The sequence below is a fragment of the Mobula birostris genome, chromosome 25 (genome assembly GCF_030028105.1).
Source record: "Mobula birostris isolate sMobBir1 chromosome 25, sMobBir1.hap1, whole genome shotgun sequence".
Lineage (NCBI taxonomy): Eukaryota > Metazoa > Chordata > Chondrichthyes > Myliobatiformes > Myliobatidae > Mobula > Mobula birostris.
Window position 1 is genome coordinate 11,504,276 of NC_092394.1, and position 15,163 is coordinate 11,519,438.

The 15,163-nt window shown below is 43.8% G+C and overlaps 1 protein-coding gene across 15 annotated transcripts in view; it reads right to left on the reverse strand.

Annotated features, from left to right (window-relative positions):
• msi2b (musashi RNA-binding protein 2b) overlaps positions 1-15,163 on the reverse strand; it is a 639,735-nt gene that overhangs the window by 143,959 nt on the left and 480,613 nt on the right. The window contains exon 11 of one of the 15 annotated variants that reach the window (XM_072243488.1): positions 11,913-14,863. The exons of the other annotated variants lie outside the window; for them this stretch is intronic. Within the exon in view, the coding sequence (XP_072099589.1) occupies positions 14,823-14,863 (41 nt within the window). The 3' untranslated portion in view covers positions 11,913-14,822. Of the gene's footprint in view, positions 1-11,912; positions 14,864-15,163 lie in introns of those variants that run through there. 15 annotated transcript variants of the gene reach the window in all.

The following is a 15,163-nucleotide window of genomic DNA, read 5'->3' on the forward strand; positions in this document are numbered from 1 at the left end:
CTTCTTTGTACTCCCTCTATGGCAAGAATGTCTTTCCTCAGATTAGGGGACCAAAACTGCACACAATACTCCAGGTGTGGTCTCACCAAGGCCTTGTACAACTGCAGTAGTACCTCCCTGCTCCTGTACTTGAAAATCCTTAGATTATCGGCTATAAATGCTAGGCTAGCCAGCAAGATCCACATCCCACGAGTGAATAATGAACAGTGATGCGTTTGGAAGACCATTGCCTCACAGATCCAGCGCCCCTCGGTCAATACACACCACTGGTCCGGGGAGGGAAAGGTGGAAATATTAACAAGAGGCCGGGAGGTGATAGCTGGAGGCTGCAGATGACAGAGTGAGTAAAGGCCAACTGACAAACACAAAGATCCTGCAGGTGATGGAAATCCAGAGCAGCACACACAAGATGGTCAAGCAGCATCTATGGAGAGGAATGAAAGTCGACGTTCCGGGCCAAAACACTTCCGTAGGACTGGAAAGGAAGGTGGGCGGGAGGGGGGATAGAAGCCAGACTAGGAAGATGGGGGAGGAAGGAGGAGTACAAACTGGCAGGTGATAGGTGAGACCTGGTGAGAGGAAAGTTGGGTGGGTGGGTGGGGCAGATGGAGATGAAGTGAGAAGCTGGGAGGTGATAGGTGGAAGTGGATAAGGGATGAAGAAGGAGGTATCTGATAGGAGAGAGAGTGGACCATAGAAGAAATAGAAGAAGGTGTACAAGAGGGAGGTGATAAGCAGGTGAGGAGGAGGGGATAAGAGAGGAGCCAGAATGGTAATGGTAAATGAAAGAAGGGGGAGCGTGGAGAAGTTATGTTCATACTATCAGGTTGGAGACTACCTGAATGGAATATGAAGTGTTGCTCCTCCAACCTGGGAATTGCTCCATCATGGCAGTACAGGAGGCCATGGACTGACATATTGGAATGGGAATGCGTAGTCAGATTGAAATGGGTGACCATCAGGAATTCCCACCTTTTGTGGCAGATGGGGCAATCAAACACCCCTCATAGATAGGATAGGTTTCAATGAGATCCCACCTTCAATATTCTAAACTCCAGCTGGTACAAGACCAGAACCATCAAACACCCCTCATTGATAGGATAGGTTTCAATGAGATCCCATCATCAATATCATAAACTCCGGCTGGTACAGGCCCAGAAGCATTATCGTGTGTCAAAAACAAGAGGACAAAGTTATAAGGTGATAAGTTGGAGGTTTAGATGAGATCAGAGGTATATTTTTTCACTCAGAGAGAGAGAGTGATATGATAAGGAGCTCACTGCCTGAGGTGATAGTGGAGCAGAAAGTCTCACAACGTTTAGGAAGCATGTGGATAAACAGTTGAATTCCCAAGACACAGAATGCTAGTAAATGGACTAGAACGGATAAGTACAATAGTATGAAATAATGGGCTGAAGGGCCTGTTTACCGAGCTGTACAACTCTATGACTTCTAGTCTGTAAAGACAAACAGCAGCAGAGGCCATCACACCCAGAAAACACCACATGCATTCTGTCTGCACCTCTCGCTGCCTCAGTAAAGCAGCCAATATAATTGAAGGCCCTACCCAACCCAGGCATTTTCTCATTCTCCTCCTCCCATCAGGCAGAAGATACAAAAGCCTGAAAGAACCTACAGAAAGGGGCATGGACAGCTTCTATCTCACTGTTATAAGACTGTTGAATAGTTCCCTAGTACGATATGATCGACTCTTTACTTCAAAATCCATCTTGTCACGGCCTAGCACCTTATTGTCCGCCTGCACTGCACTTTCTCTGTTATGCTTCATTCTGCAATCTGCTGTTATTTTCCTTTGAACTACTTCAATGCGCTGTTGTAATGAGGTTATCTGAATGATTTTAAGATTTAAGATTAGCTTTATTTGTCGCATGTACATCAAAACAAACCTCTAGGATTCCTACCATCTATCCTATCTATGAGGGGTGTTTGAAGGCTCTGGGCCTGTACTCACAACTCACTGGAGTTTAGAATATTGAGGGTGGGATCTCACTGAAACCTATCCCAGACATCCCACCTCTCCCGGAAGTTCTGGGAGTCTCCCACATATTAATAGTGGCTCCCTGATGCCCACAAATTATATACAATATCCGGGAAATCAATTTTTTTGAGAGCGAGCGAGTGCATGAGAGAGAGAGAGAGAGAGAGCGATCCAGCGAGAGAGAGAGAGAGAGAGAGAGAGCACGAGAGAGCCATGGGAGAGTGTTTCAAAAAAAGAAAATATAAAATGTACGTCACCCCAGACTACACTAAAGTGTACTCCTGCCTATAGGGGTCAAAAATAATGACAGTGTTGCTCGCTGCAGTGTTTGCAACAGTGGACTTTTCTATTGCCCATGATGGGTTAAGACTGTAAAAGACATGTTGAGGTGAGTTTAACAGGTGTCATTCGTTCATTAGCATAGCTAACGTTATTTAAACTAGCTGGCTGGCTGCTAAGGAGCTACTCTACTGCAGACATCCCACCTCTCCCGGAAGTTCTGGGAATCTCCCACAAATTGATGGTGCTACCTTCCTGAAATGAGTTTCTGCAGGGTGAGATGTCTGCTATACTATCTATGAGGGGTGTTTGAAGGCTCTGGGCCTGTACTCACTGGAGTTTAGAATATTGAGGGTGGGATCTCACCGAAATGCCTCGTTTGCGTCAAATCAAATCAGCGAGGATTGTGCTGGGAAGAACACGTGTCACCACGCTTCTAGTGCCAACATAGCATGCCCACAACTCACTAACCCTAACCCGTACGTCTTTGAACTGTGGGAGGAAACCAGAGCACCTGGAAGAAACTCACGCGGTCACGGGGAGAAGATATAAACTCTTTACAGGCAGTAGGGGGAATCGAACCTCAATCGAGCAGCTAGCTGCTGTAAAGCGATGAGCTAACCACTATGCTACTGTGCTTCCCTATGGATGACATGCAAAGCAACAGATTATCATTGTGCCTCAGTACGTGAGACAGTAATAAACTAATCTAGAGAGAAAGCAATAACTTCCTCCGCCTCATGCAATCTTATCAACCCAGTTCCTCCCTAACTTACTGAAGGAACCTACTACATCAGTGCAAATAGGGAAGAAGTGTCAAAAATGCTAATGTGACATTTAGAAAGCCTGTGACATTAGTGCGATGTATTTGTCAAGCTCCTTCGCATCCTCATTAGGGTCTGCAGCTGGATCCCTTTAATGACTTGGCCAGCTTCTGTAGAGCCCGGTTGCTTCCTTTCATCTATCTCAGCTCCACTGTCGCCCCAAACTGTCAGGCCAAACAGATTGGAAACAGACCCTCTCCCAGCCTCCTGTCTTCTTCAGTTCATCACAGGGATCTCCACAGGCAGCGCGGGGGAAGCAATCCTTCCTCATTTTATCAAGCAACAAGCATTAAAGCCAGAGGTTTTCGCACAGCAGCCAGTATAACTCATTCACTGATGACTGCATCACTGGAGGCCACTCGGCCCATTGGGTCTGTGCCTTCCAGTTGCAGATCTCAGCAAAAGTTTCCCCAGAGGAAAGGTCTTGATCTGAGATGTCGATTATCGCCTACAGATGTTGCTTGACCTGCTTAATTCCTCCAGCATCTTGCTTCCAGCTCAGGAATTCAGAATCTGCACTCTCTGGTGACTTAACCTTTTATATATTTACCTATTATTTACCCATTTAAGACACTTTTAGATTGGCCCATGGATGATAGAAAAATGGAGAGCTATGTAGGAGGGAAAGCTTAGATTGATCTTAAAAAGTTGTCAATAGACAATAGATGCAGGAGTAGGCCATTCAGCCCTTCGAGCCAGCACCACCATTCACTGTGATCATGACTGATCATCCACAATCAGTACCCTTTTCCTGCCTTCTCCACATATCCCTTCACTCCGCTATTTTTAAGAGCTCTATCTAACTCTTTTTTGAAAGAATCCAGAGAATTGGCCTCCACTGCCTTCTGAGGCAGAGCATTCCACAGAACCACAACCCTCTGTGTGAAGAAGTTTTTCCTCAACTCCATTCTAAATTGTCTACCCCTTATTCTTAAACTGTGACCTCTGGTTCTGGACTCCCCCAACATCGGGAACATGTTTCCTGCCTCTAGCTTGTCCAATCCCCTAATAATCTTATATATTTCAATCAGATCACCTCTCATCCTTCTAAATTCCAGTGTATACAAGCCCAGTCGCTCCAATCTTTCAACATATGACAGTCCCGCCATCCCGGGAATTAACCTTGTGAACCTACGCTGCACTCCCTCAATAGCTAGAATGTCCTTCCTCAAATTTGGAGACCAAAACTGCACACAATATTCCAGGTGTAGTCTCACCAGGGCCCTGTACAACTGCAGAAGGACCTCTTTGCTCCTATACTCAACTCCCCTTGTTATGAAGGCCAGCATGCCATTAGCTTTCTTCACTGCCTGCTGTACTTGCGTGCTTGCTTTCAGTGACTGATGAACAAGGACACCCAGATCTCGCTGTACTTCCCCTTTTCCTAACTTGTCGCAACATCATGGGTCGAAGGGCCTGAACTATGTTGTAATGTTTGATGTTCTACCTTTCGAAAACTACAATTGTATTCTAGTCTGCTGTTCTATCCCATCCCAATATGAAGCTTTCTCAATTTCTCAGTAAATAAAAACAAAAAAAAGTCATTACTTAAGTTAAAAAGACAACCCTAGAGACGGGGGAGGTACCAGTTTTTGTTCATTTTGACTCCTGAAGAGGGGCTGGATGTGAAGTGATAATTGGTTAAGAAGAGGATCCTAGATTCCTTACAGAGCCTCTTTGGACCCAACACTTTTCTTAACTGACTGCTGATTTCTAATAATTTACTGCAGACACTAATCTTCTGTTGGGAAAAAAAAGGTTCCACATATCCTGGTCTCCTAGCTAAAGGAAAGATATCAATAAGATCGAAAGAGTAGAGAGAAAATTTACAAAAATGTTGCCAGGACTTGAGGACCTGAGTTATAGGTAAAGACTGAATAGGTTAGAACTTTATTTTCTGGAGCATAGAAGAATGAGGGGAGATTTGATGGAGGTACAAAATATTGGGGGTGACGGGGTAGAGTTATGTCTCTACCAAAGGTGGTGTAAGGTTCTCTTCCCCTCCGCTAGCCTCCAGGTCACCCTTGGGCAAGGTGTAGAACCTGCTTTGCCCCCCAATCAGGGTCAGTGAAGCCACAGGAGCAGGTGGTGGATGGTCGTATGAACAGTCGGTGCATATCACAAGTTCTGGTTATGCGACCACTGACGCCAGGCAGACAATCTCCGAAGTGGCTGGGGTCACCCGTCTTGTAAAAACACTGCCCAGAACGCGGCAATGGCAAACCACTTCTGTAGAAAAATTTGCCAAGAGCAATCATGGTCAAGAGAGGACCATGATCGCCCACGTTATATGACATGACACATCATGAGCGATCGATACAAAATTATGATGGGTATAAATAGGGTAAACGCCAGAAGATTTTTTTTTCCCACACAGGTTGGATGAGGCTAGAATCTCAGGTCATAGGTTGAGGGTGAAAGGTGAAATATTAAAGAGGAATATGAGTGGGAACTTCTTCACTCAGAGGGTGGATCGAGCTGCCAGCGGAAGTGATGGATGTGGGTTCCATTGCAGCATTTAAGAGAAGTTTGGGTAAGTACATGGATGGGAGGGGTATGGAGGCTTATGGCTGAGGTCTGGGTAGATGGGACTAGACAGATTAATATTTCAGCATGGACTAGATGGGCTGAAGGGCCTGTTTCTGTGCAGTAGTGTTCTATGATGTTATATGGAAACATTCTCAGGCATCTGAGGGTACAGGTAACACAACAGGGTAATAGGAGCTGAAGGTGCCCGAGGAAGGGACCGGGTGAGAGAAACAGAGAGTCTGAGGAAATATGCAGACTTCGGGAAAATCAAACAGTGACCGCGCATTCACTGACAAAAAATTCCATTTAAAACTTTTGTCTTCAAGCGAGGCAGGACACAGTGAGGAACCAGTTCTCTATGTGTAGGTGCTCCAAGCCTGAAGCAAACCGTCAGACCGTGAGATAAGGTGACTCGCCCAGGCCTGCAGAATGAGCCAAGCATGAAGGAGACAGCAGATTGATATTGGCACTGGCAACATGCAAGATCCAAAAAAGATGAGATACAATATCCTTGTGACCTACTGAGAAACATTAGAGAAAGGGCCCTTGCATCAGAATTCTGTGACAAAGCCAAATGCAACAGTTGGCTACGATAATCTGTAGACGCATCTCAGCACCTTGATACAGGGGCTCTTTGAACACACCTCCGTTGACTTCTGGATGAGACTAGAACTAGAGGTCATAGGTTAAGGGTGAAGTATGAAATATACCTGAAGGGGAATTTCTTCACTCAGAGTGTGGTGCGAATGTGGAATGCTGCCTACTGAAGGATCTCAGCCTGGAACATCGATTGCCCGTTTCCTAATGCTGTCTGGTGAAGGATCACAACTGCATAGCTTTTGCTTGTAGTTGCAAAGCTGTGCATGGTTCCAGTTCACTGCTTGCTGCAACGCTGCTGCCTTATTAGGACAAGGTGAGGATAGTAACACTGAAATCTCCTGAAACTCTACAGGGGTCGAATCCAATTTTGTGCGGCCTTCTGTTTATTCAGCAGAATGGGGACCACCTACCAAGAAGCATAGATGATACAGCAAGGAACAAGGCCATTCAGCCCATCATGGCTCTGCTGGATCTTCGGTAGAGCTGGCCAACCACTCCTACATCCTTACCCCTTCCTCATGGTCCTGCATATCAAATGAAAGATACTACTCAACCTGCTTCCAGGGCCTTTTCGCTTAGTGGATTCTGGCTCACAATAGCTCACTGTGTAAAGCAATTCCTCACCTCACCTCTGATCCTTTGCTGTTTAATTTACATTGATATCCTCCATCACTGAGGAGAAATTCTCCTTATTCATTCATTGGGACTTATTAGGCCCTTCAGCCCACAGTCCCTGCAAGCCACCAGTCACTTGCATTATCCTACATTAATCTCCATGCTCTTCCATCAAATGCCCCCAATTTTATCACACACCCACACAGTAAGTGTCAACTTGTCATGGCCAAACGGGATGTCTCTGGGATGCGGGAAGAGACTGGAGCTCCTGGAGAAGCTCACACAGACAGTGCCCGAGGTCGGGATTGAACTGGGGACTCTGGTGATGTGAGGCAGCAGCTCTACCCGCTGTGCCACCTGCGACCTCTCCAGTTCCACTTAACCTTCGCCTGCTGCAGTGCAACTCGGGCTTAATCCTTCTTCAAGAGAATCCAATGGATTAATGCATTAATTATTTACCTAATTTATGTGTTATTTACTTAATCACAGGGTTTGCCTGCCAGTTGCAGAAGCTGCTTTTATTACATGTTGATGAGTGATCTTGAGCGAATACCTTGCTGAACCCTTTTAGTGGGCGGTTGAAGGTCCAAAATTCAAACAAGTTTATTTCAAAGTACGTACATGTCACCACATACCACCCTGAGATCTATTTTCTTGCAGGCATTCACAGTAGAACAAAGGAATACAACAGAAACAATGAATAACTACACACAAAACTGACAAACACACAAGAGATTCTGCAGATGCTGGAAATCCAGGGCAACGCACACAAAAGGCTGGAGAAACTCAGCAGGTCAGGCAATGAATGAAATGAATACAAAGTTGACGTTTTGGGCTGAGACTCTCCTTCGGGACCGAGAAGGAAGGGCAGACATGCCAGAATAGAAAAGTGGGAGGAGGAGGAAGAGGCAAGCTGGAAGGTGCTAGGTGAAGCCAAGTGGATGGGACAGATCAAGGGCTGGCAGCAGCAGACAGAATCTGATAGGAGAGTGGCCAATAGGAGAAAGTGAATGAGGAAGGGGCCCAGGGGGAGAGGAAGTGAAAAGTCAGAGTGGGGGATGAAAGAAGGTGGGGGGGGGGGGACTTGTTCACCAGAAGGAGGAATTGATATTCATCCCATCAGGTTGGAGGGTACCCAGATGGAATAGAAGGTGTTGTTTCTCCACTCTAGGGATGACAAAATTGCACAACACTAAACACGTAGACAAACACTTAATACTGGGAACACAAGTTGTAGCGTCCTTGAAAGTCCATAGGTTACGGAATCAGTTCAGAGTTGAGGTGATGCAGAGTCTGGATGGTTGAGAAATGGAATGGAGTCACCTACAGATCAAAGTGTTGAAAGATGGTCAACACTGAAGGGCAATAGTGAACAAGGTGGTTTTTTAAATGACATTTCCAGAGCTTCACCATCATTGATGCTTGGTTTTATTACAGATAGATTTAATTTAACATCCTTAGATTTCATGATGGGATTTGAACTCCTGTCTCCAGATCAATAGTCCATGCCTCTGGATATTACTTTAGAAAGCTTTGAATACTTCTACTAAATCTTCCTTAATCTTCTCTAAGCAGAACAACCCCTTCTCCGCATTACTGAATTCCCATGTAACTGAGCCATTCAAACACACAAGAACACCAGGAGATAGGAGCAGGAGTAAACACAAGAGTTTCTGCAGACGCTGGAAATCCAAGCAACACAGACAAAAGGCTAGGGGAATTCAGCAGCTCAGGCAGCATCCACGGAAATGAACAAAAGGAGCAGTATACCATTCAGTCCTTCAAACCTGCCTCACCATTCTACGTGATCCTGGCTGACTGACACTGGCTCTGTACTTCTGCCGCAAAACAACGTATTTCACATCATTCCCTGAATCACAGGGCGGGTTGAGTAGGTTAATACTTTACTCCCCAGAGTTCAGGTGAGTGAGGGGAGATCTTATAGAGATATACAAAATATGCAGGCTTTTTCCACTCAGGTCAGGTGAGATTAGAACTGGAGATCTTAGCTTTAGGGTGAAAGGTGAAATGTTTAAGGGGAAAATCTCAAAGGGATGTACAAGTGTGGAACAAGCTGCCAGTGGAAATGGTAGATGCAGGTCTAATATGTGCAGATAGATAGGTTTAATGTGTCATCATGGTCAGAATAGAGATGATGGGCCGAAGGGCCAGTTCCTGTGCTATGTTATTCTGAGTTCTAGAAGCTTACTATGGTGTGATTTGACCTCTTGCTCAGGTCCATGGGTGCCAGTTAACATTATAATCACCGAGCATGGAAATAGCCCATCTCTGTCCTACAGCTGTGGATCGGTGGTTGACTACAGGACAGTCAGCCTCTGAGACACTAACAGAAGATGCTGGAAATATTGAACCCACAATATGTTGAACCTTGAAATTTATGGGCGACAACAGCAGAAGATCATGAACGTACAAAATACACTCAGTGGCCACTTTATTAGGTACCCCCTCTACCAAACAAGGTAGATACTGAGTGTAAGTGCAATCAATAACTTACGACAGACTTGAGACTGGTACGCTGACAAACTCCCTGCAAACACTTGGAGCTGTGTCGCCTCTGCTCCGGGCATCTCATACAAAGATGTTGATGAAGCAATGGTGCAGTAAGCCTGCAGAAGCCAGGAGAGCTGAGGAATTGGGGGACGAGGAACCGGAAGGCCCTCATGTGTGTTCCTACTGTGCAGACACCTGTAGATGTGCAAAGTGCGTGACTGTTGTGTGGAAATGAGTAGGTGAGGGGAGAAAACAGACACACAGACACAGACATGCACAAGCATTGATCAAACCCAAACGAAGCAAATGCCAGTTTCATGCAAATGATATTCATGCAAGATTTAATGAGGGTGTTTGTTTAGTGAATAAATTTCAAATTTCAACTTTAAATGAAGCGTGAATTGGGTCAAATTTAGCGTGAAGAGTAAAGCTGATTGGTTCTTTGCTGAAATTTAACCATTTAACAGGCAGATAATTTCTCTAAAGAGAGAGCAGGGGAATTCAGAGACGCAGGGTGAGCATGTGCGCTCTGAAATATGTCAAGATGTGGGGTGGGAGGGGGGAAGGGAGTAGGGGCAGTGGGCGATTGGGGCACAGAACTGTCAACGAGCCAAGAGGACATTGCTTTGCTGGTTTTAAAATCCATGCCACTGAGAAACCGGAAGGTAATCTCTCAGCAGCCAGATTCCTTGGACCCCTCACCCACTGGACCCCTTCCTGCAGTGGCCAGATCAATAATCAAGCTTAACATTACAGCCCAGAAACAAAGGTATACCATTTACTCATTTATATAGTTCCCTATATTAGAGTGAGCTATGGAACATTAGAACTCACGTTAGGGAGAACCATGAGCACCCAGGTACAAAAGCTTGAAGACACACACTCAACGTTTTAGGAACAGCTTCTTCCCCTCCGCCATCAGATTTCTGAATGGATACTGAACCCATGGGCACTACCTATTTTTTTTGCTCTCCTTTTGCACTACTTACTTAATTTATATTTTTATTTTTAATATAAAATAAAAATGATATTTTTATTTTAATATTTTTGTATTTCTTATTGAATCTATAATTTAATTTAAACATATATATATTTCTTACTGTAATTAATAGCATTTGATGAATTGCACTGTACCGCTGTCGCAAAACACCAAGTTTCACGACAAATGCCGGCGATATTAAACCTGCTTCAGATTCGGATTCCCTAACCAGAACGGACACCTCTACAAGATTCTTGTTCCACTAGGAACATTACACAGGATGTGTTGCACCAGGATCAATCCTGTGCTGATCTTGACCTTGACGTTGAGATTCACTTACGCCCGGGACACAGTCTGGCCTAGAGTGACCACTTCTCCTGCGTGAACTCACACTGGAAGTTAGTGCAGGGCAAGCCACCCAAAGAAGCTCACCTGACCACAGTTTTTCCCTGAGCTGAGCTGCGGTGAAGATATCACCAGCAGTAACTAGGCTGGGAACACGGGGTGATTTTTCAGACCCTCCCCCTCCATACACCTCCACTACCTTCCCTAGTTCAAGGGAGCTCTGGTGCCCAGTGGCAGGCTGGGCCTTAATTCTACCTCTCGGTTGGATTGTGGTCACACTCCAAAAGCTTAAAGCACAACATTGTTGGGCTAGGCTTAACGGAACTGAGTGATTGGAACACGGCAGGAGGAATTGTCTCCCATGAGATGCCATCCCATAAATGTTCGCCCAGGTTGACGTACAATTCCATGGCACTATTTTGAGGAAAGGGAATAATAGCTGGCATCCCATTTTAAAAGGAAGTGGCCAACATTGGTGGGGACCTTGCCTTGTAATATCTACTGTTATTTTCCTGACCTATAACAATGAATATACTCATTTGATTTGTCACATCCAGAGCTCATGAAGATATTTTTTTTTAATTATCATCAAATTTAGGTGGTGGGGGGGGGGAGGATGTCAGTCCTTTACACAGAAACTGGTGGGTGCACGGAATGCCCTGCCAAGAGTGGTGGTAGTTGTGGGTACAGTAGGGGCATTTAAGAAATACTTCGATTGGCACATGGATGAAAGAAGAAAATCTGCCTGGATTGTTGGTAGAGGCAAATGCATTAGGGGTATTTAAAAAACCTTTAGATAGGCACCTGGATGATAGGAAAATGGAGGGCTATGAGGGAGTGAAGGATTAGCTTGATCTTAGACTAGGTAAAAGCCCAGTACAACATTGTGGGTCGAAGGGCATGTACGGTACTGTACTGCTCTACGTTCTAAATTAAAAGCAATTCCAATTGTGCTCAGTATGACACTAAATCAGGGTTCCCAACCTGTTTTATGCCTGGGACCCCTACCATTAACTGAAAGGTTGGGAATCCCCCGGTTGGGAACTTCTGCACTAGGTGATTGTATAGATGGGTGGGGAGAAGCAGGGTGGGGGGATTGGGGTTAGGAGAGAGGCTGCTGTCTGTTAAATGGTCAAAAAAAAATCAGAAGTGCAGTAAAAGAGGAGCACACACACAGCACACAGCACACACTGCATGAGATTTATTGAAGGATATTATCTTTATTTGTCTATCTATGTACAGCAAAAATACGCCCAGTTTTTTTTTAAAAAAGTGAAATTTAAAACAGAACACATGAACGAAGTTTACAAATAAATGAGAATGGGACCATTTCAATCTTTAACAGAAAATTAAAAGTTTTAAACATAACAGCAATCAGTGTTTAGGGTTTTACTGCCACAGAGTATGAGGCAGTAAAGAGACCAGTGTCTTTACAAAGTAAAACATACACATTAAAAAAAAACCCAGTGTCGTCAATACTATTTCAAACTACACAATTAATTACATCAAGCATGTTTAATTAACAGGAACAGATTGACATGATAATTTCAGCTTGTTTAGCTTCCGTGACTTTTAATTAAATGACCTTCAAAAGCAAAAAAAAGAAGTAAGTTTTCCTTTCACTGGCTTGTGTGGACTGATCTCATTAAAGGTTTTAAGACTATGACCAAATCCAGTCAGCAATCTCTGTTGAGCTGGATTCATGTAGTGAGTTGCTCAAAAGCAGGTGGTCCCGACAAAAAAAAGTTAGCCAAATTAAACAACTGGATTTTGCTGAGAAGGTGAATGATTTTAGTCCTATTTACTGCTCGATTGCACTAGTTATGAAAAAATACTGTTTGGAAAAACGTTTGGTCATTTACTGGCCCCAAGCTACAGGAGTCCACAGGGTCAAAAAGGAACCATTTTGTTTTATATAGTTTCACCTTAAATGTTAATAGTGATAGAACACAGCCTCAGTCCGCCAAGAAAAGGGAGACTTTTTAAAAATGTACAATTAATCCTTTTACTCACATCACACTTCTCACAATTCTTTCATGTAGTGTTGATTTACCCCCACTCTTTAAAAAAATAGTCTCTGAAGATCATGGCATAATCTCTCATTAAAAGAGGTCCAATTTTGCTGCCCCCCCCAAGCTCTTTTAAATCCCCCCTCTCTCTTGAAGGGACAGATGTGCTGGGTGGTGTTCCATAAGGCCAATTGACATGCCCCAGGGGCTGTTACTCATTTTGGAAATCAAAACAAAACTGCAGATGATGGAAATCGGAAATAAAAGCAATCTGAAATGGGAGGAAAAGACTCAGCAGGTCAAACAGCATCTGTGGAAACAGAAACTGTAAATACTTCAGATGAAACAGCTTTCATTGGAATAGGAAGATTCTAATGAAGACAGTGGACCTGAAACCTTAAATGTTTTTCTTTCCACAGACGCTGCACAACCTGTTGACCGCTTTCAGCATTTTCTGCCGTTTTCTTTGGTCTTGACCCTAAGCTGTTGGTTATTTAGCAGCACAGGAATTTAAGGTGGGGGCTTATATGGGAGGCAGGGTTTGAGGGTCGGCACAACACTGTGGGCCGAAGGGCCTGTACTGTGCTGTACTATTCTATGTTCTATGTTCAGTCAAATTGCATAATGCACAGGCTTGAAATTCCTGCCCAGTTAAATTTAAAAGCCTATTCTGAAAGCTGTGAGAGTATGGAAATGCATCAGTTGCTTACTGGAATTTGATCGTGGTGGGGAAGCAAGTCATATTCTGTCATAGCAACTGAGAAATTCAAATACAATGCATTAAATGTAAACTGAATCAGGAACTGTGACCACAGCTGGGGGGGGTGGGGGGGGTGGAGGGGGGAGTATGAAAGCTCATCAGTTGCTAACCGGACCTTGATTCGGGGTGGGGGTGGGAGGAGCAAGTTCATATTCTGTCACAGCAACTGAGAAATTCAAACTCAATTCATTAAACCTGAACTGAATCAGGAACAGTGACCTCAAAACTATCTGGGCACTCACAAAAACCCACTTGATTCATTAAAATCCTTTGAAGGTATAGAGGAGGGGTTCCCAACCTGGGGCCTACAGACCCCTTGGTTAATGGTAGGGTCCACGGCATAAAAAAGGTTAGGAACACCTGGTATAGAGGGATAACTATAATCTTTACTTAATACTATATGCAACACTGGAACCACGACAATGTTGGCTGATTCATCAATTGATTCAGCAAGTCTCTAACTCCAGGAAATAGTAAACAGCAGAACAGGACATTCAGTCCAAATGACACCCATTTGGACCAATCCCATTTTATGTCTCCCCCCCCACCCCCGCCAGATTCTACCACTCCCCTACAAACTATGGGGCGACGTACAGTGGCCAATTACCTACTAACCCATATGTCTCTGTGACGTGGACAAAACTTGGTCCAAACCCACATCCCAAGGAAGAAAAACCAAATTAAGTAATCCAGGATGCTAAGATCCAAATGAACCATAATCACTACTGCAGAGAGAAACAAACACCTGTACTTGCCCAGGCTGGTTCCCTCTTATCTAAGAGCATTTCCATGCAGAGCTTGCCCACTTTGGGAGATGGAGAACTGCAAAATATAACCATTAACTTAAGGCAGGAGTTCCCAATCTCTTTTCATGCTATGGACCAACACCATAAAGCAAGGTTGGGAACCCCTGACTTCGAGGAACACCCTCAAAAAGATTATGACACATTGCTTTAGGGACTGCTATAAAAGCAGTAAGTTTTACTCTTAAAAAAAAAGCTGAAAGATTGTGAGAAGGGAATGTCATTCAGTCAATATGGAAATAGATAGCCAACACTGTCCGCAGCTGATGGAATAAAGAGAAGAACAAGAAAGCAACCATTTATACAATAAAGGAAAAAATAAAACAAGCTTTTAAATTAGAAGCTACTAAATCATGCAGGAAGCAAAATGGTGGACAGCTGATGGAATGTGCTTTAAAAATAATTAAAAAATATATATATGTATATATAGAAATATATAAAAGAGGTGATGGGCCCAGGCAGTTATTATTAGTGATAATTACAGCAAAAGGCAACAATTAATCACAGCCAGTCACCCAGACTCTCATTAACACTGTTGGAAACCTCACTAATTTGCAACAGAAAAATAATTAGTTGATAAAAATAATATCTTGTGATATCTGGAAACAGTCTGAAAAGTGAAATAAGAACAGAAATTAATGGTGTGATCGCCCCAAAAGGAAAAGAACCCAAAGAAATTATAATTTAAAAAAATAAATCATTAATGAAACAGGTGGTGGATGATTATTCATAATATAATTAAATATTATATATCAATATATAATTGATGCTCATTCATTTGATCAGCATGAAACCAAAAACAGCCAATAAAGGATGGGGAGTGAGATGGTGGTTGGTTAGAAATTATGCTGTGTACCATGGACACATTTGGTCCAGTTACAGTGATGCTATATGAGAGTTTGTGCCTTTG